The sequence below is a fragment of the Cebidichthys violaceus genome, unplaced genomic scaffold (genome assembly GCF_023349555.1).
Source record: "Cebidichthys violaceus isolate CVI_PGR_0920_01 unplaced genomic scaffold, fCebVio1.0.p SCAF_24, whole genome shotgun sequence".
Classification (NCBI taxonomy): Eukaryota; Metazoa; Chordata; class Actinopteri; order Perciformes; family Stichaeidae; genus Cebidichthys; species Cebidichthys violaceus.
The window spans coordinates 2,785,492-2,804,374 of record NW_027176417.1 but is presented as its reverse complement, the minus strand read 5'-3'; the positions used below and the strand labels follow the sequence as shown (position 1 = coordinate 2,804,374).

The following is an 18,883-nucleotide window of genomic DNA, read 5'->3' as shown; positions in this document are numbered from 1 at the left end:
GTTAGCTTAGCTTAGCATAAAGACTGGAAACAGGGGGAAACAGCTAGCCTAGCTCTGTCCGAAGACAACTATCTTTATCAGCGCAGCTCACAGAGTGACACGGTCCGTCTGGTTCGTTTAACCCACAGAAAAATAACTAAAGGTAAGAAATGAGAAGAAGAGGTTTTACAGGAGTTTATATGCCAGATGATTTTCTGACATTCACACCAAACTATGTGAAAAAATAATTAGCAGATGAATTGGTAATTAAAATACTCCTCGCATTGATTCAAACATCATGATGTATGAACAAGCATTGGTCATCTGTAAGGATAGATCCGATAAAGAGGAGGCTTCTGGGAAAGTGGAGCCGAGGGAGGAGGTGAGAAATGGAGATTTGGGGTTTGTTTGGACGCAGAGAAGACCAGAACAGTACAGGAGAAAAGGAAGGGGGGGGGGGGGGGATGAATGAGAGCCGGTGAATGCTTTGACGTCAATGCTGCACCAGCTCTCTGCCAGGACACACACACACACACACACCTGTAGCTGTAGCTCACTCTTGAGACTTCCAGCAAACACTTCTCTTTCTCACAGCTCTCTTTGTCTTCACATCATAAACACACACACACACACACACACACACACACACACACAATGTACTTGAATGGCGCTTCTGAATGGTGCATGTCAGCGAACGTGAATGAATAGACAACTGAATCAGTACTCGGTTAACAGCAGGCCCCAGAATGAGCAGCGCAGCGGGGAGCGTGGAATGTCTCTGTTCGACCAGACACATTTTGCCCCGGAGTACAGACGGCAGAGAGGCCGCTCACATTCAATTAGAGCGGACGGGTTTGAAATGAGCAAGCCACCAATCTGACTGAGTAATCCAAATTAAGCTTGTTAAAAGAAGAATACTCCAGAGAAAGGAGTGATTTGCCAGGAATTTGATTCAGAGGAGAGAGCGCCCGTTTGTCTGAATGGAGCCTCACACGTTGGAGAGGGGATTTGTCACATCCTGCTGTTTCGATTGTGAAATGAATTTCACATCAGAGCATCATCCTCCCTTTTCTCCTATCCCCCCCCCCCCTGCTCTGCTGCCTTCAGATGATGACCAAGCCCAGCGAGTCGCCCGTGGGCCGCCAGCACCAGAGCCACCCGGAGGAGACGGAGGAGGAGCTGAGGGAGCACCAGGACGGAGGAGCTCTGCTGCCGGGGGTCACCATCAAGCAGGAGCCCCCCGACCCGCAGGAGCTGCAGGAGGAGGCGCTGCAGCAGCATCAGCAGCACAGGGAGCGGGAGCAGGAGCTGCTCTTCAGACAGGTAGAGGACGGGGAGTTCAAAGTGAGACATCAAAGCAACGTGGGCTTGAGAGAATCAATATGAAGCTTTTGGGGAATTGATTCTGCTTGGCACTGATGTATTGTAGCTGTTCTGTAGCAAGTCCTTGAGAGGTGAAAACACACAGAAAACAGGCATACAACTTTATTTAGGACTCTTTGTCCTATGACGTCTCTGTGATTAACCGCTGAGGGAGAATCAGCGCTGTAGCATTTGTTTTGGCTGCCATCTTTTGGCCATAAGTTGCACTTGCAGTATAGAATACATTGAAGCAGTATTTCTTCCCCTGTAGTCCCCTGCGGCATTTACATTTAAGGCGTTTCACTGAGCAGCCCGCCGCGACTGTAGAACTCATCTTCTTTATTTATGTTACTCTGTGTGTGTGTGTGTGTGTGTGTGTGTGTGTGTGTGTGTGTGAGAGCAGCAGGCCCTGTTGTTGGAGCAGCAGCGGATTCATCAGCTGAGAAACTATCAGGCCTCCATGGAGGCTGCCGGCCTGTCCATCTCCTTCCCAGGACACCGCCCCCTGTCCAGGGCCCAATCGTCTCCGGCCTCGGCCTCCTCCTTCCCGATCAGCGTCCCGGCCCCCGACCCCCCCGCCAAACCCCGCTTCACCACAGGTCAGTGTCACGTTTCATTTACCTCTGTCAGGTTTCTCTATCAAGCTGCCAGTAGTGTTTTTGTCCACGACTGTGTATTTTGAGAGTATGTTTCTCTCTGTGTGTGTGTTTCCCCAGGCCTGGTGTACGACTCTCTCATGCAGAAGCACCAGTGTATGTGTGGAAACACCAACAGCCACCCGGAGCACGCAGGCCGCATTCAGAGCATCTGGTCTCGGCTGCAGGAGACCGGACTCAGAGCGCAGTGTGAGGTATGTTACAAGAGGAGACGACTCCAGTGAACGTCACACAAAGGAGTCAACCGTAAACAAGAGTTGTATCCCTCTCTCTCTGTGTGTGTGTGTGTGTGTGTGTGTGTGTGTGTGTGTGTGTGTGTGTGTGTGTGTGTGTGTGTAGTGTATCCGTGGGAGGAAGGCCACTCTGGAGGAGCTGCAGACGGTTCACTCTGAAGCCCACGTCCTGCTGTACGGGACCAACCCTCTCCGACAGAAACTTGATTGTAAGCTCACACACACACACACACACACACACACACACACACACACACACACACTCATATCCAGTCACTAACTGTCATTAATTTAATATGTATTGTTCACCAGGTTCAGTCACTCCCATGTTTGTACGTCTACCGTGTGGAGGAGTGGGGGTAAGTAACATCTCATAATAATGGAATAATCTGCAGTCATATTTTTAAATGATTAAACGTACAGAAGTTTCTTTGTGTAGTTTAGCTCAGGTGTGAGAATAACACACCTGTTTGTTGTGTTTGCAGGTGGACAGCGACACCATTTGGAACGAGGTCCACTCCTCCAGCGCGGCTCGACTCGCCGTCGGCTCCGTGGTGGAGCTGGTGTTCAAAGTGGCCACCGGAGAGCTGAAGGTAACCGCGATCACACTCCACTGGTGACTTCCTCTCCGACAGCGCCACGAATGCTCTTCAGTATCATCTTAAAGGAACACGTCACCCACAAAAAAGGAGCATTTCTAGAAAATGTCATAAACTAACCCAAAGCACCTCTCTCTGTGTTTTGAGTGTGTTTTGGGCTACATTGCGGTGTCTGGCGCGGTGGTTCACCACTAGGAATCAGTGGCGCTGTGGCTAACAGACTCCTGTCTCTCCCGTCTTGTCTCTGCAGAATGGTTTCGCTGTGGTCCGCCCTCCTGGACACCACGCAGAGGAGAGCACTCCCATGTAAGGCCTCAGCCGTCAGCGCACTCAGTCGGAGACGCTTAATCTATGCATACACAAATACCAGCGTTGGAGCAGGCTCGTCTGGAACAGACCATTGAGTTTATTTGCACATAAAGTACTGAACGCCTTTATTCTGCCAGCTGTTTCAAGACCGCTTTATTTATTTTTCATATCCCTCTCAGAACGTGTTCAAAAGGCTTCATAAAAACGTGAAAATAAACGCTGATTTTCATCTCTTTGCTGCTGTTTCAGGGGTTTCTGCTACTTTAACTCCGTGGCCGTCGCAGCCAAACTGCTGCAGCAGAGACTCAGCGTCAACAAGATCCTCATCGTGGACTGGGTCAGTCTCCTGAGAACCCGCATGTTCTGTCATGTGACAGAGGACACGTCGTTTGTCTTTGTATGTACACAGTTTGTGATCGTATCATGTGTGCTGTCTGACCTCAGGACGTCCATCACGGCAACGGCACCCAGCAAGCGTTCTACGACGACCCCAATGTCCTTTACCTGTCCATTCATCGCTACGACGACGGCAACTTCTTCCCTGGAAGTGGAGCACCGGACGAGGTGAGTGTGTGTGTGTGTGTGTGTGTGTGTGTGTGTGTGTGTGTGTGTGTGTTTTCTTTGTTTAGACATGCAAATGAGGCATTATCTAATGCTAACTTTTGGTGAATTTAGGAGAAATCTACAGACACAAATAGACAAAGTAGCGGAATAAACACTAGTCTTAATACTCAGCAATATTCCAAATACAGTAAATCTGGAGTGGCATTAAAAAACAAAGGCTAACTAAACAGCGAACACCAAGTAACAGTATTCAATCTTCTTCTCTCTGCAGGTGGGCAGCGGGCCCGGAGTCGGCTTCAACGTCAACGTGGCCTTCACCGGAGGCCTCGATCCACCCATGGGCGATGTGGAGTACCTGGCAGCCTTCAGGTACCAGATTACAATACCAGCAAGTCACACAGGGGCCAGCGTCACAGTTAAATGTCTGCGTTCATGTTCAAATATTGTCCCTTATTCTGCATAACCTTTACGCTCCGCCCTCCGACTCTCAGGTCAGTGGTGATGCCCATCGCCAACGAGTTTGCCCCGGACATCGTGCTGGTCTCCTCGGGCTTCGACGCTGTGGAGGGACACCCTCCCCCGCTGGGCGGCTACACTTTGACGTCCAAATGTGAGCACAAGATTATCTGAAGAATGCGTCTTATCTCGCGCTGCAGCAGTTAACCTCACAAAACACCAAGTGTGAAAAATTAGTTTCTGGAGCTGACTAACTGAAATGAAATCTGCGTGCGTTCACACGCTGCCCTGTCCTCAGGTTTCGGCTATCTGACCCGGCAGCTGATGACCCTCGCTGGAAGCCGGGTGGTCCTGGCTCTGGAGGGGGGGCACGACCTCACCGCCATCTGCGACGCCTCTGAGGCCTGCGTTGCCGCCCTGCTAGGCCAGGAGGTAAGGAGGTCACTTTGACAACACACGGGATCTGAATCCTAATTAATGTCCCTTATGTTATATCAAAGGGAGAAGAATGGACGTTACAAAGTGTGGCATGTCTGTCTGCTTGTCAGCCAGGGGCTTTCCTTCTCTAGGAGGATTTTAAGCATTTATTAGAAACTGGGAGTGGGATGAATGAACTTTTCATTTTCCTGCAAACAGCTGGACCCGCTGCCGAAGGCCGTCCTGGAGCAGAGGCCCAACCCCAACGCCGTTCGCTCCCTGGAGAAAGTTTTAGAGACTCACAGTGAGTTCAACTCTGAGAAATCTGTCACGACATTATCTCCGTGTCCTTTTCTAACGATGCGCTGTGATTCCCGATCAGGTAAGTACTGGCGCTCGGTGCAGCGCTGCTCTCCGCTGCTGGGACTCTCTCTGCTGGAGGCCAAACGAGGAGACTCGGAGGAGGCCGAAGCCGTCAGCGCCATGGCCTCTCTGTCTGTGGCCAACACCAACGCCATGGACCAAAGGTGAGCTCACCGCTTACTGGACTACATTTATAAGCTTTCACCTCACTTCTACTTCTACTACTGTAGACGGGATCCTGTATATTGAGGAAGAGAGATAACTGAATAACTGATCATAATACCAACAGTGTGTAGCGTAGACGTCCGTTTGGATGACGAGCAGCTTGAGATTGAATATAATTTTTGTTCCTGTGTGTTTGTGACCAGGCCAGAGGAGGAACCCATGGAGGAGGAGGAACCACTGTAACTGAGGGAAACACGAGGGTGTCACACTGTTACCTTTGACCTCTCCGGAGAAGAGTCTCGACTGATTCCCTTCATTTAGCCCCCCTAACCCCACTCACCACGTCGGTCACATTGATTGGCGGCCCCTCGGCCAAAAAACAAACGAGGGAGAGGGGGTGGGCTCAGCCTCAAGAGTAGGGAGCCAATCAGGAGACAGAGGACTGAATTGGAAAAAAAATTAAACATAACAGCGCTGCTTGGCGGCACTCGCTCAGAGACACTCATTTTTTTCTGTTAGTCTTTGTAGCCCCACTGTTGGCCCACGGTGGCCAAGGCAGCGGGGGGAGGGCGAGCGTATTTTGGAGTTGGGGGTGGGGGGGGGTGCGAGATCAGGTCTCGTCGCAGGACGGTGCGATGAGCCGCAGAAAAACATCCGGTGCTTTACACGGCTGCCCTCTGACCACAAGGACACCAGGGACAGCAGGCGCTCCCGGGCTGCCAATCACAGCTCGGGAGTCTCTTTTCTCTTTTTCTTCGACTATTTGTTCCCTACGAAGACGAAAGGGCATCGCGGCAACTCAGATAATATTTTACAAGATGCGTTCACTGTGGACTTTGGGTCGGCCGAAGTTTGAGTCGGCCTTTACAAAGATTTGATGACGAGACCGTCGACCTTCGCCTTCCCTGAAGGCCGACGAGTGAGAGGAGTGCCTTGGTGAGGGGTCCGCTGGATTTCAGGATTGTTCAGGAAAAGATTGCCTTAAGTAAAAAAGATTTCTCCAGCCCGAGGAAGCGAGGGAAGGAGACGGGACGGGGCGTTCCCCGGGCAAACAATCTTTCAGCATGTTTACTTGGAAACGTGACGAAGACAACGTTTATGTCTCTCACGGCCTCTCTTGAAGAGTTACTTTACTTTTGGATGGATCTATTTTTCTGTAAGAAAGGAAAACGCTTCGTTAAAAGGTAGTTGCCGGCTTCAGTAGAAAACGGTGCAAACATGGAGACCTTCAAAACGAGGAGATCGGATCGGACTGTCTTAAAGGTTTTAGCCTTTGATGTAGCTTCCCTTTAACTGAAGTCATTGCTTCGTAAACACATGAAGCATGCATTTGAGCGGAGAGACCAGACGGGGTTTTTTTTTGCAAGATTTTTTGAATGTTATCCAAAAGAGAAAGCCAAGCAAGAAAAGCCAAAGCATGAGTTTGCATTTACAGTAATACTTTCGCTTTCACTTAGCCGGCAAAGCCCGGGGACATTTCTCGTATTGGCCCTTTCAGAAAAGGCTCCCAGTACCCAGTTCAATGTTTACTGATTTAATCTTCACACGTCGAGTGAGCATTTCCTGACGCGTGCCGATCGGCCTCCCATCCTTCTGCCGGTTGGCAACTACCTTGGTTGCGAGTGTGAGCTCCACATTAGTCGTGTATATTGAATTGAATATATTTTGAGGGGCAGTAATCTTGAGTATTGCCCTGTTTGTATCTACATGTATGATTTCCACATCAAGTTGTCGATTTTACAATATCAAAACATGTGTTTGGTAAGCGTGTCCACGTTTTATTTTGTATTGTATAAGATTATTTTTCTAACTTTTTTCATCCATAGATTTTGTTCTGTGTTTTTATCCGTTTTCTGGATAGTTATAGGGCTGCCATTCACCAACTTAGTACTACTGTCACTTCTTCAGAACTTTCTTTCTTTCTTGTATTTATCAGAAACAAGGAGCGACTCTTTCTTTCTTTCTTTCTTTCTTTCTTTCTTTCTACGGCTCTCTCGGCCTTTCTGCATTTTCATCAATCGTGTATTTATAACATGTACTGTTTATAGAAGATTTGTATATGGAAAATTTATAAATGTACTCTAACTAATGACAGCTATGATATTGTGAGCGAAAAACAGTACGGTGGGCGATATTACTCCATGACCTTCAACAACAAAAAAGCAGCGTATTTAACTCGTCATCGACTGTTTTGAAGTCGCCCTCAAGTGAAATGGGGCCATTAAGCGGCACTGCAATTGACTTTTTGAACACCTTCAGAGTAAAACGTTTGATCACTTTGTTGCCTAATTGATACAGTTTTCCTCTCCGGGTGATAATGCACTTAACCTTTCGACTGTGACAACATCACACATCCAAAAAGAGGTTTGGAGGCCGTTCTATGTAGCTGGCTGAGTTTTTCCTCTGTGGGAAAAGAGAAGGAGGAGACGAGGATGTCAAAAGAAGTGGAACTTTAACTCGTTTTGGATGGAAAACGTCAGCCGATAATTTAGAAAATCTCTTTCTGAGCATGTGTTGCACTATAATGTTTAACTGTCCGTAACATCAGTGTCTGCTTCTTCCCTTTTCCCGCTTCAATTCAACTGATCTGACACCAGTACGATATCAAACTCCATTGAAATTATCCCCCATCTGTCGACTGCTCTGTTAACCCGATGAAAGACGACTATCACGTTTGAATTATCATTTTAGAAACTTGTACAATTTGAGATTAAGTTTATATTTTTTGTCTAACAAAACATTCCACTTGTTACTCGTTCAATTTGGCTTAACTTTTTTTATTTTAATGTTTTTCTTTATTTTAAACTTTAACACTATTTTTTTTTTTTTTGCCGTCTGCTCGCGCCAACTTTAACTCTTTGCATGGTTTGTGAGTCAGCATGCCTGCTTGTCTATGTAACAAAAATGTATTTGCACAATAGAAGAAGAACACTGGAGGAATTTAAGGGGAAAAAAACACAAAAAAAAAAAACCTCCCATGACAACTCCCAAGAGCACCAGGCAGGGCGGGTTTCTTCCTCTCTGGTGTGAAAACAACTCAAGAAACTTTGTCCAAATGACTCCACTGATAAATCATTTGATATTGTTCTTATTGAATATCGTTTCCAATAAGTGATTTTAACACGATTCAGCACTTCCAACATGTACGGACTGTGTTGGAGAGAAACATGCTCTTCCAAACCTCTACATCCACAACGTAAAACGACTCTCCCAAAGAACGTTCCTCTTTCAAAGATCTTTGAACGGGCGCGACTACGGTAGAGAAATGGCGGATATTGGTTTAGAAAAAGGTTTGGAAACAAGGGCATCGTCATTTCATTGTCACACCCACCTCGGCCAGTTTTATATATATATATATGTGTGTATATATATGTATATATATATATATATGTATATATATATATATATATATATATGTATATATATATATACATATATATATATATATATATATACACATATATATATATATACATATATATATATATATAACCACTGTGGCTCAAGAGCAATTCTTGGTTTACATGTAAATGGATAAAAATGTTATTTTTTTGTTTGTTGTTTGTCTCTATTGATGAAAAATGTTATCTTTCTTTGGGACCTACGCTTTGGACATTTCATCTCTGACATCTATAAAATATATTTCTGAAAAATACAACGCCCTGTAGTCGTGCGACTTCTTTTTGTTGACATAAAAGCTTTCCGAGGGTTAAAAAAGTTGGAAGTTTTGCTGATATTTCAGGGAGTTTTCACAAAATCAGTTCAGCAGATACCCTTCAGTTAAAAGATGTACAATCACTTGTGAGGACATGGAAAGTATCTCTTCTTAATTCCTAACAGGACGGCAGATTATTTAATTTAGGGGTTTGTCATTTTTCTGCTTCTGTCTCTTCCGTGAAATGATTACTCAAAGAGTCAACAGTGCTGGTTGTAGTTGAATTCCTGGACTTTATTTAGAAAGACAGGACAGCTGCTTCAGCGTTATCTCATCTGAGAAACCCTCGTTGTTTTTAGACAATATCCAGAATACAAACCTCCACTTTCTGACCTGAGCTGCATCTGAAGAACAGTTAGCCGGCCGGCACATGACAGCAGTGATGGTGGAAAGTATGTCACCGCTGGAACGAAGGGGGCTTCAAGCCTCAGCTGACTGCTCACTGAGTGGAACATCTAATTACAAGAGCCAATATCAGTGTTCAAGTGTTCAAAGCAGCAGCTATCAGGTGACCTCCTCTCTAAAAACGTCACAATATGGTAAATCAAATTCCCAACAGTAATGACAATAATATAACAAAATGCTTTCAGGATTGACTAAATCCACACATAAACCAGTTTAAATATAAGTATTATGAATAATCAGAAAGATATTCAATAAACAATTCATTTGGATGCTTTTTAATAAAGCCACAAAGTGCTTTAAATAGGAGATAAAAATAGTCTTAAAATTATAATACCAAAAATATAACATAAAATAATAAAATAGAAACGTCAAGAATATAAAATAAATGAAATATCAGGAATATAAAATAAATTAAGCTGGTAAAAAAAAAACACCCACTTATAAGTACATTTTTAAAAGGAGACTAAAATAGTTAAACATCTTTGCTAATCTAATAAAAACAGGCGTATGTGTGTTTAGTAACGATAAACAATACAGCCGCGTAATAAGTGTCCATGTGTCAGTGGACTCCCACACCGTCCAATGAGAGGAGGCCACTTCCCTTTACATGCTAATGCTGACCTGCTATTTCCTCTCTGCCCACTGGTCCCACTGCTGCACCACTGCGATGCCACGGCTACAACATTAGCACGCTTAATTTCCCCCCATTTTCATAAACCCCTTAAGTGGGCGACCTGTCGTACTTCTGTACTCCCTTTTTCTTTTCTTTAACAAACAGGTTTGTTTTTTTTCTCCCCCGGACATGCCTAACATCGTGCTTTTTAGCGGGAGCTCCCACCACGACCTGTCCCAGAAAGTAGCCGATCGGCTCGGACTGGAGCTGGGGAAAGTGATCACGAAGAAATTCAGCAACCAGGAGACATGGCAAGTAGACTGTTTATAAACGCGTGGACGTATTGTGCGGCTGGACTTTTGTTTTTTTGTGTTGCAATAGCTGCTAGCTGTTCATGTCGCCCCAGCCTCGGTATCACATGTGGGTATGTTAGCTCGAGGCTAACAATAGTTTACTATTCAGCGGGCTGACACGTGACTAGCTAGCCACATGTAAACACACCAGGCTAACACCAGTGCGTCCTTTACCGGACAGTTCCTCTTAGCTCTACTTATAAGTGACTGTTTAACTGGAGGTTTGAAATGTCTGTAGCTGTCGTTTGTGCCCGTTAGAATGACCCAAAACTGGCAGAACCAGAGTTGCTATGGATTTACGTAACGTAATATTTTGTTCGGTGCGTACGATGCTAAGTACGCTAACTGTAAGTTATGGGTGATTATGGAGGAGGCCAAATGTTGTATATATCTTGTTCCACCAAGCTCCCTTTCACCCGCCTCAACTATGTGGGTCAACATTTTAATACGAGAAGGGGTTAGTCGTTTGTTTACCGTTAACAGTTGAGCTAGAAAGATGCTAGGTTTTGAAGTAGGAACAGATTGTTACGGGTATACCAAATGGGACGTTACACCTTAGTGCTTTCTCCTAGCTAGATGCGTGCTAGGACTAAAACACGTGCCTCACTGCAGCCAGAACAGTCACCTAGACAGCGGTATTAAATGCCAAACGTTGTCCCTAAACTAAGAGGATAACTTGCAGGTTAAATAAGAATAAACGTGTGTGGGCAGCTCTCATTACTGCCTGCATTGCTAGGGAAGTTAGCTTCAATCACATGCACTTAATTTGTGCTCATTTCCAAAAGCAGCCCAAGCTAACCATTTAGTTAAATTACTAACTGCACGCTCGCAGCTACCACGGTTTAACGTTTGCATGGCAAATTACTTTCATTACTTTCACTGGCTGTGCCTTGAGCGGGCTGTTGCAGCTCGTCTGAACCCTTCTGCAGGATGACCTTTGGGCCACATGCTGGCCTGCTTGCTCTCTCAGTCGACCTCAACTCGCCACAACACCGCTTAACGCGATGCAGCTTTAACCTTTGCATACATTTGATTGTATTTGTGGCTGTTTTCATTCAGTTAAAGGGAGCTGTGCGCTGCATTAGTGTGTTTTTGTGGCTTAGTGAGCATTGTCAGAGTTGGTTTTAATTCCCACTGATGCACTCTGGATAAAAGCATGCACCAGACGGCATGCGTTGTTTTGTAATCTTTCCTTTGCATTAAGCTAAAGAGCGCTTGCCAACGCTGGTTTCCTCCATTAAACCGGGCTTGTAAAGTTGCCTTGACCCCTTTTTATCTCCTAAGACTCTGCTGTTGATGTTTACACCCACAACTCTAAAATCCAGGGAAAACTCTGATTATCCACACGGCCGATTTCTCTCTAGGGAACACAGCTGTTTGGGCGACACGGAGTGCAAAACAAAGATTATTTTTTCATTCTCACAGACGAACAAGGAGGTGAGAGCGATACGCTAACAACAGCTCTCCTCTCAGCGCCGACGCTGGCTTTGTCAGGTGACTCGCAGAGGGAGTGGATTCCTGGGAAATACACGAATACAGATTTTATTGACACTGCCTTGTTTGCCCTGGTGTTGGGCAGTGATCCAGATTCATTGTCTATATCAAACATGATATTGAAACATAGCAGATAACATGTCCCAGCTGTGGATGATGTCTTGAAGACGTCACCGTTTGTGTCCTGTGGGAGGAGATGTCAGCGCCTAAATCTACATTTGAAAACACGAGTCTGTTACAAGCACGCTATAATACGCGTTTAAACAATGTGAGCGGCGGCCATTATTGAGTGCTGGCCTCAAAACAACAGGCCTTGTGACCGCATAGACTGTTACCCTTTACAGCTGTAGATGTCCAGTGATCACATGACTGAGGCCGGTCCTCCCCCACACAGGAATGTTTCACACACACATGTTATCTGCTTGTGTGTGTGTGGCAGCTTTTACTTCCTATAGCCCCCCCCCCCAAAAAAGGTCCTCAGATGAGCAGAGGGTGTCGGCCCAAATTAGTTTCTTAACATTCTGTCGCCCATAACCGTATACGTGGGCTGAACACACTTAATTAGACCGAGTTCCATTTAAATCCGTTTCCCGGCTCACATCGGAGCTCAGCTCTTGAGTCGAGCCCTGAGGGTGACACGTTTCCCTCTTTTGTGGTTCACACAGCGTGGAGATCGGGGAGAGCGTGCGCGGCGAGGACGTGTACATCGTGCAGAGCGGCTGCGGCGAAATCAACGACAACCTGATGGAGCTGCTCATCATGATAAACGCTTGTAAGATTGCCTCCTCGTCCCGCGTCACCGCCGTCATCCCCTGCTTCCCCTACGCCCGGCAGGACAAAAAGGACAAGGTACACACACACACACACACACACACACACACACACACACACACACACACACACACACACACACAGTATCATGATCACTGCAAAACCAACGTCCTGTTTCATCCTCGCCTCTATGGCGCCACTTTTTATATCATAAGATCATAAGATCACTTCAAAAGACTCGCATTACTTTAATGTCCCATGTTTTTGCGTTTATTAACGTAAAATGATTTACAACACTATCATTTACTTCTACTGTAATCAGATAAGAGTTGTTAATCATTTTCCCACAATTATAACTCCTCCTAAGTACAGGCTGTTATAATAATATAAAATGTGTCCTCATAGAAGTTAGAATTGCTGACAACCACTTGAGTAAACACTTAAAATGATGTACTATTGGGGAAACTCTCAGGTACGCAGCGTACTCGATGGACGCGGTGTTACTGCAGCGCGACATGAGCCGTGTGCTTCTCTCAGAAAGTCTCAGATTGACACACGTCGGACGTTCCTGCGGGCCGAGAAACTATTTCACACAAGCTGCTTATCTTGTAAATCATTATCTCGTGTTGCTTCAGTTGTTTATGTAACCACAACGGCAAACCAGGTCCAAATGAAGCAACGCGAGCGCTCCACTAGTCGGCACCTCTCCGGCTGCACAAAGTTACTCAATGGACGCTTTGATTTTACCGCGTCAATACTTTTGATTTGAGAGTCGGTCCGCGGTGGAGCGCTCTCGGGTAAAGTCCTGACGAAGCGTCTTTCACGGCGGGGAGTGTCTCGCTTCCCTCAGCAAAAGTTCCAACATTTCTTTTCTTACTTACTTACCTCAAGCGACTGTGTCTTGATGCTTGTCCCAGAGTCGAGCACCCATATCAGCCAAGCTGGTGGCAAACATGTTGTCTGTAGCCGGGGCCGACCACATCATCACCATGGATCTCCACGCGTCTCAGATCCAGGTCAGTACGCCGCCTTCTCTCTGGGTCTAACGGGGGTAAAGAACACCTGAAAGGCCTTAAGTTATGGAACGTTTGTGTCACAGACTACTGCAAGCTTTCATCTCGTCAATGCCACACGAGCTGAACCTCCTGAAAGTTCATTTATATGAAGGATTATGCTCAGATTTAGTTGTCTCTGGCGGCCAAAATGGAGGTTCAGGGCCATATAGGTGCTAGCTTATCTTCCAGAGGCAGTAAGATGGAGAAATCCCAGAGTACAGCAGAGATATGACACTATTTTGGGATCAGAGTTGTAATAACCAGTACAGACAGGGACAACAGTGTAATAAAGAGACTGTGCACATCAGTATACAGTTGTGCCGTGTGGTTTTTAGTAACCGTTGTCTTTTTCTTTCAGGGGTTTTTCGACATCGCCGTAGACAACCTTTACGCAGAGCCCGCCGTGCTTCAGTGGATACGAGAAAATATCCCCGAATGGAAAAACGGCATTATCGTGTCTCCAGATGCCGGCGGAGCGAAACGGTACGAATCACACACAGAGAGTTTGGTTCGCACGTCTCCCCGTCCTGAAGCTCCAGCTCATTGCCTCCACCGGGCCAAATGGAGAGTCAACAAGCCGCCTTGTTTGAGGAGCAGTTAAAGGTCTAATGGGTCTCTCTCTTCCCGTCTCTCTGTCTCAGCGTGACGTCCATCGCAGACCGTCTCAACGTGGACTTCGCTCTCATCCACAAAGAGAGGAAGAAGGCCAACGAGGTGGACCGCATGGTGCTGGTGGGTGACGTCAAGGACCGCGTGGCCATCCTGGTGGACGACATGGCCGACACCTGCGGCACCATCTGCCACGCCGCCGACAAGTCAGTGTCCATTGGAGTGTTTTTAATTGTGTCTGTATCGTGAGAGGGAGCTTTTACACGGAGATTAGGTTCTATAAAAGAAAGGAATAAAACACATTTGTTTTAGAATTGCATGGATTATTATGCAAGTAGAATAAAGTCACCATTTTCTTTTCTCCCTCTAGGCTGATAGACGCCGGCGCGGTAAAGGTCTACGCCATCCTCACGCACGGCATCTTCTCCGGTCCGGCCATCTCTCGCATCAACAGCGCCCCGTTCGAGGCCGTGGTGGTGACCAACACCATCCCACAGGAGGAGAAGATGAAGGCGTGCCCCAAAATACAGGTACACACACACACACACACACACACACACTTTCTGACCTTTCTAATACGTGCCATGTGTTTGTTTTGAAGGCTGCACCATCACCCTTGTTGTGTATTACAACACGGCTAGAGTTCTGGTCACCTGAGGGCGTCCTCTACCGATGTTTCGGCAGTAGCTCTTATGTCTCTCATGTTTTGACTTGTTTCCTCCAGGTCATCGACATCTCCATGATCCTGGCGGAGGCGATCAGGAGAACCCACAACGGCGAGTCTGTGTCCTACCTCTTCAGCCACGTACCCTTGTAAAGGGTGAGAGAGAGAGAGAGAGGGGATCCTCTCTCTCTCACCCCCCCCGTTGGGCCACTAGGCTGCCACTTTTGCAAAACACCTGATGGTCTTTGGCCAAACCCATATGACTGAAAGGTCCCGCCCTCACATTGTCTTTGACATTCTCATCCAGGACACAGAGCGAAATATCATTTCCTTTTCAGCAGACCAAGTTTCTATTTATGAGTATCTCTCTCTTTCTTTTTTTTCTGTTTATAATTTTTTTTCTCATGTTTCAGTACCGTGATCAGCTGAGGCCTGGCCTTCACTTTAACCAAAGGCTCCGCTCTGTAACCATGTATTTGTACCTCATATTGAACTCACTTGAAATGAAGCATTCCACGACGTCATGTGATTAGAAATATGTGGGCCCCTTTCTCCCTCAGTTATTAAAATAGTTTTAAATAAAAGCACCTTTCCCCCCTCAGTGTTGCTTTAAGTATTAAAATAACCCTTTACTAGCTATATTGATTGTAATAGTTCATGCCTCATCACTTTAAAGCTGCACCACAAATGGACATGTGACCAAACGGGAGTACAATTAAAGAACACGCTTAATTTTTTTTAATTTAGTGAGCCTCATGAATGTGCTGATGCGTCTTACCTCTGCAGTGTAACTCCTCCCACAATAAGCTGCTGTCACCCAGTGGTGGCTCATCTGTATGACAACCTTCTGCTTCTAATCATTGTGCTAGAAAAGATTTAGAGACAACTTTCCAAACTCTTGACAGGTGTGTTGTTGATGAAAAGTGTGATACGAGGTGTAGGTGGGTGTTTCACCCACGTTCCAAAAGGTCATTAAAATAAATTGAGCCCGAAGCTTGTTAAAGCCTCAAGATTTCAATTGTCATCGCGGCTGTAATGGGTCACTTAACTCCAATGAGGCAGGTTTCACAGTTTGCCTCTAGGTGGATGAAAGAAAAAAAGTTGGTGAAAAAGCGTGATTTAATTTCTTTTTTTTTATATGTAACACTTCAAGCTGTTTCTTTGACAATAAAGCTTTGACAATGGCTTACAGATGCTCATCTTTGCTTTCCTTAGCAGTTCATTTAAAGGGACATTACATGCATTTAGCGCTGTGTTTTTATTTTTTATTGTTTTTATTGTAAGAACATGCTGAGATATCCTCACTATAAGTCTCTAGCATCTCCAAACAGGCTGCATTCCACAGCTCCCTTAATGCACCCTCTCCCTCTCTGGTAAGTTTTATTAGCAATAAAATGATACACCAAGTCATTTTAGTGTCCTTTAAGCTTTGATTCATCAGCTAATCTAATACGTTACATGTTATAACACTGTTATAGCAGTATAACAATGTTATACATTTTTTTTTTGATATCTGAAAAGTTACTCTTAACATTAAAATTTGTTTCATTTAAATAAATGAGCTACAAAATGGCATAACGAGTTTGAACGCAGCATGATTACTTTACGGTAATCACATATTTGGATACGAATGAACTGTCTAACTCCATCAGCTGCTCAATATTGATGCACAATGACGTAATCTAATGATAAAAGACGATAGAAACGTCATCTGAGACTAGCGGAGTGATGCATGGAGTGAGGATGAAGCTCCAGCTGCCACCAGGGGGCGCTCCTTCTACACCAATGCGCAGCCAGAGCAGCTGCAGGCAGATGGAAGTAAAAAAGGAGAAATAATGTGCCATTGATGTGAATACGAGAGTCACTGTCACATTAAATGCGGCTGAAATAACCGTAGATGTGAGGTAACACAGTAAACTGAAGTGTCGGGGCTCCATGCTGCTGTAAGAACACTCCTAACACAGAAAGGTGGGGGTGGATTGTGCAGCTTCACGAAACCCAATACATCTGTTTATTTACATTTCTTTCCTGAGGGACGTGAGACGAGGCTCCTCTCAGGGCTTTTTTTTTTTTTTTTGTCAGTGTTTGGTTTCTGCACGAGGATGGAGCTGGCTCGCGCCTCTCCAGCAGGGGGATACTGAGGATGCGAGCTGGTGATGTCAGATGTCATTAGCATATTTCTGACTATATCTGATGCTTGCGCAAAGACGCGCCACTACTGCTGCAACGCACTGACCAAGAGACCATCCAGCCATCAGCCAACACTTCGGTAAGCTCCTTCCTACAAAGCGTTTCTATTGTTTCAGCTTCTTTGCCTGCAGCTAGAAGAGTCCAGTGTGGGACGTGTGATCCCAAAAGATGCTGCGCCAAATACACAACCAGGGACGAGATATGAGAGAATTAGTTATAAAGGAATACAGCTTGTTTCTTTTTCTATTTAAATAGCTAATTATAGAGCGTAATGTGACAACAAGGCAGGCGTTTGTGCTTTATCTTTGTCATAACACACATCAGTCGATTTCCTTTGTTGCGCTCGGGCTGCATGGTACCGTTATTTATTAAAAGCTGTTTTTAATCGGCCGTAAACGCGCCTTGCTGTGTATTTATTTATTTATTTTTGTGTCTCTTTTCAATGAACGGAGTTGAACTTGGATTTTAAGGCGGACGTGAACGTGCAAAAAGCCAATCTGGGCGGTGGTTCCTTCAGATTGAGACCCGAAGGGAGAAGTAGCCTACGTGACGAGGGTTTTTTTTTTTTTTTTTGCGGATGTTGCACAGCTGCCATGTGGACACCTATGAATCAGTATTTTACCGCTACATTACATCATTTATAACCCTCTAGTTATCTTAATAGAATATTTGCACACCAGCCATGCGGCTCCCCCCCCCCCCCCCCCCCCCCCCCCTCGGGTCATCGCAGCATGGGAACTCCTGTTGTTATGTAAATGTCGCGGTCTGAGCGCTTTCGGACTGGCTTCATTGTCTGGAGCGGCGCGTTCCTCCCCTGCGTTGTGCGCCATCCCGGACACTGTGCGTCGGGTAACGGGACGCACGGGGAGGCAGATCACGCTGGGTCGAGCCGCGGGGCGAACAAAAGGAGGCGGACGCACATTAAGAGGGGGACAAAGTAGTCCGCGGTTGCGCATGTAGTTGAAGTGAACAAAAGGGTTTTTTTGGCCACTGAGATTTAGGCAACGCCCTTAGACTGATTTAAAAAAAAAAAGTCAGGTTGAACCTCACGCTCTGATGGTTTTCATTGTAACAGCCTAATAAACACACAATATATTTCCCTCTAATGCTGCTTCATGGTTCATGTGGCTGCTGTTAAAGTGCCTGCTTACTTTCTGGTGTTTCAGACTACCTGCAACAATGAGTGACGCAAAGCCCGACGTTTCAGAAGTGAGCAGCTTCGACAAGTCCAAGCTGAAGAAGACAGAGACCCAAGAGAAGAATCCCTTGCCTACACAAGATGGTACGATTCAAATTCCTGCATGGGGGGGGGGGGGGGGGGGGGGGTGACATCACATTCCTCTGGACTCTTTCTGTGCTTTTTTACTGACCCTTGTGTTTAATATAAAGCTCGACACGGTGTTGTTTTAACCCATGAGTCTCACATCTCCTTCCCTTTCTCTCCTTCCACAGTCATCGAACAGGAGAAGGCCTCAGAGAAGTCGTGAAGCCCCTCCCTCCCGTCATGCACTGTACACCCCCTCCTCCTCCTCCTCCTCCTCCCGCATTGCCTTGTTTTCAGCCACTTCTTCTAGATGTATAACTTTGTAACCGAAAGTATGAAACGACAACAATAACCAAGCTGCACAGCCTGTGGACGGGTGACGCTTTTTCCAACCAGGGGCGGTCGGGCCTCGTCCCCTCAACCAGCGTAACGACCACCTTCACGCTGGGGGGGTCGTTGTGAGGATGAGGAGGATTGGTGTGAGGCAGAGGAGGGGAACTGCAGAAGGTGTGCGAGTCTCTTCGTCGACACCGCCTTCAAAAAAAGGGACGGGGCGTGGCCCGCGTCCCAGGAAGCTCGTCAGCGTCTCACGCACCACCACCACCAACACCCAAACTTCCTGTGCGGCTGCTTTCGCGCCCAAGCCG

General features: G+C 46.1%; 3 protein-coding genes across 7 annotated transcripts in view; all 3 read left to right on the top strand.

Moving 5' to 3' along the window:
* Positions 1-5,710, top strand: part of LOC137878889 (histone deacetylase 4-like) — a 36,239-nt gene extending 30,529 nt beyond the window's left edge. For 3 of the 5 annotated variants that reach the window (XM_068719378.1, XM_068719379.1, XM_068719381.1), the window contains 15 exons: positions 1,087-1,323; positions 1,745-1,940; positions 2,058-2,191; positions 2,337-2,439; positions 2,543-2,589; positions 2,716-2,823; positions 3,080-3,135; positions 3,388-3,475; positions 3,583-3,702; positions 3,974-4,071; positions 4,194-4,312; positions 4,457-4,590; positions 4,795-4,879; positions 4,958-5,102; positions 5,307-5,710. In XM_068719378.1, coding sequence (XP_068575479.1) covers positions 1,087-1,323; positions 1,745-1,940; positions 2,058-2,191; positions 2,337-2,439; positions 2,543-2,589; positions 2,716-2,823; positions 3,080-3,135; positions 3,388-3,475; positions 3,583-3,702; positions 3,974-4,071; positions 4,194-4,312; positions 4,457-4,590; positions 4,795-4,879; positions 4,958-5,102; positions 5,307-5,346 — 1,710 coding nt within the window. In that variant the 3' untranslated portion in view covers positions 5,347-5,710. The remainder of the gene's footprint in view (positions 1-1,086; positions 1,324-1,744; positions 1,941-2,057; positions 2,192-2,336; positions 2,440-2,542; positions 2,590-2,715; positions 2,824-3,079; positions 3,136-3,387; positions 3,476-3,582; positions 3,703-3,973; positions 4,072-4,193; positions 4,313-4,456; positions 4,591-4,794; positions 4,880-4,957; positions 5,103-5,306) is intronic. The other 2 variants (XM_068719380.1, XM_068719377.1) reach the window with 1 other exon arrangement.
* A 4,142-nt stretch (positions 5,711-9,852) lies between these two features.
* LOC137879032 (ribose-phosphate pyrophosphokinase 2) lies at positions 9,853-15,971 on the top strand. The gene is made up of 7 exons (XM_068719600.1): positions 9,853-10,147; positions 12,349-12,532; positions 13,372-13,470; positions 13,868-13,992; positions 14,151-14,324; positions 14,489-14,648; positions 14,843-15,971. The coding sequence occupies exons 1-7, from the start codon at positions 10,026-10,028 to the stop codon at positions 14,933-14,935; spliced, it is 957 nt and encodes a 318-aa protein (XP_068575701.1). The 5' UTR covers positions 9,853-10,025; the 3' UTR covers positions 14,936-15,971.
* Positions 15,972-16,923: 952 nt separating this feature from the next.
* LOC137879002 (thymosin beta-12-like) lies at positions 16,924-18,549 on the top strand. The gene is made up of 3 exons (XM_068719557.1): positions 16,924-17,051; positions 18,139-18,254; positions 18,425-18,549. The coding sequence occupies exons 1-3, from the start codon at positions 16,939-16,941 to the stop codon at positions 18,457-18,459; spliced, it is 264 nt and encodes an 87-aa protein (XP_068575658.1). The 5' UTR covers positions 16,924-16,938; the 3' UTR covers positions 18,460-18,549.
* Positions 18,550-18,883: the final 334 nt, after the last annotated feature.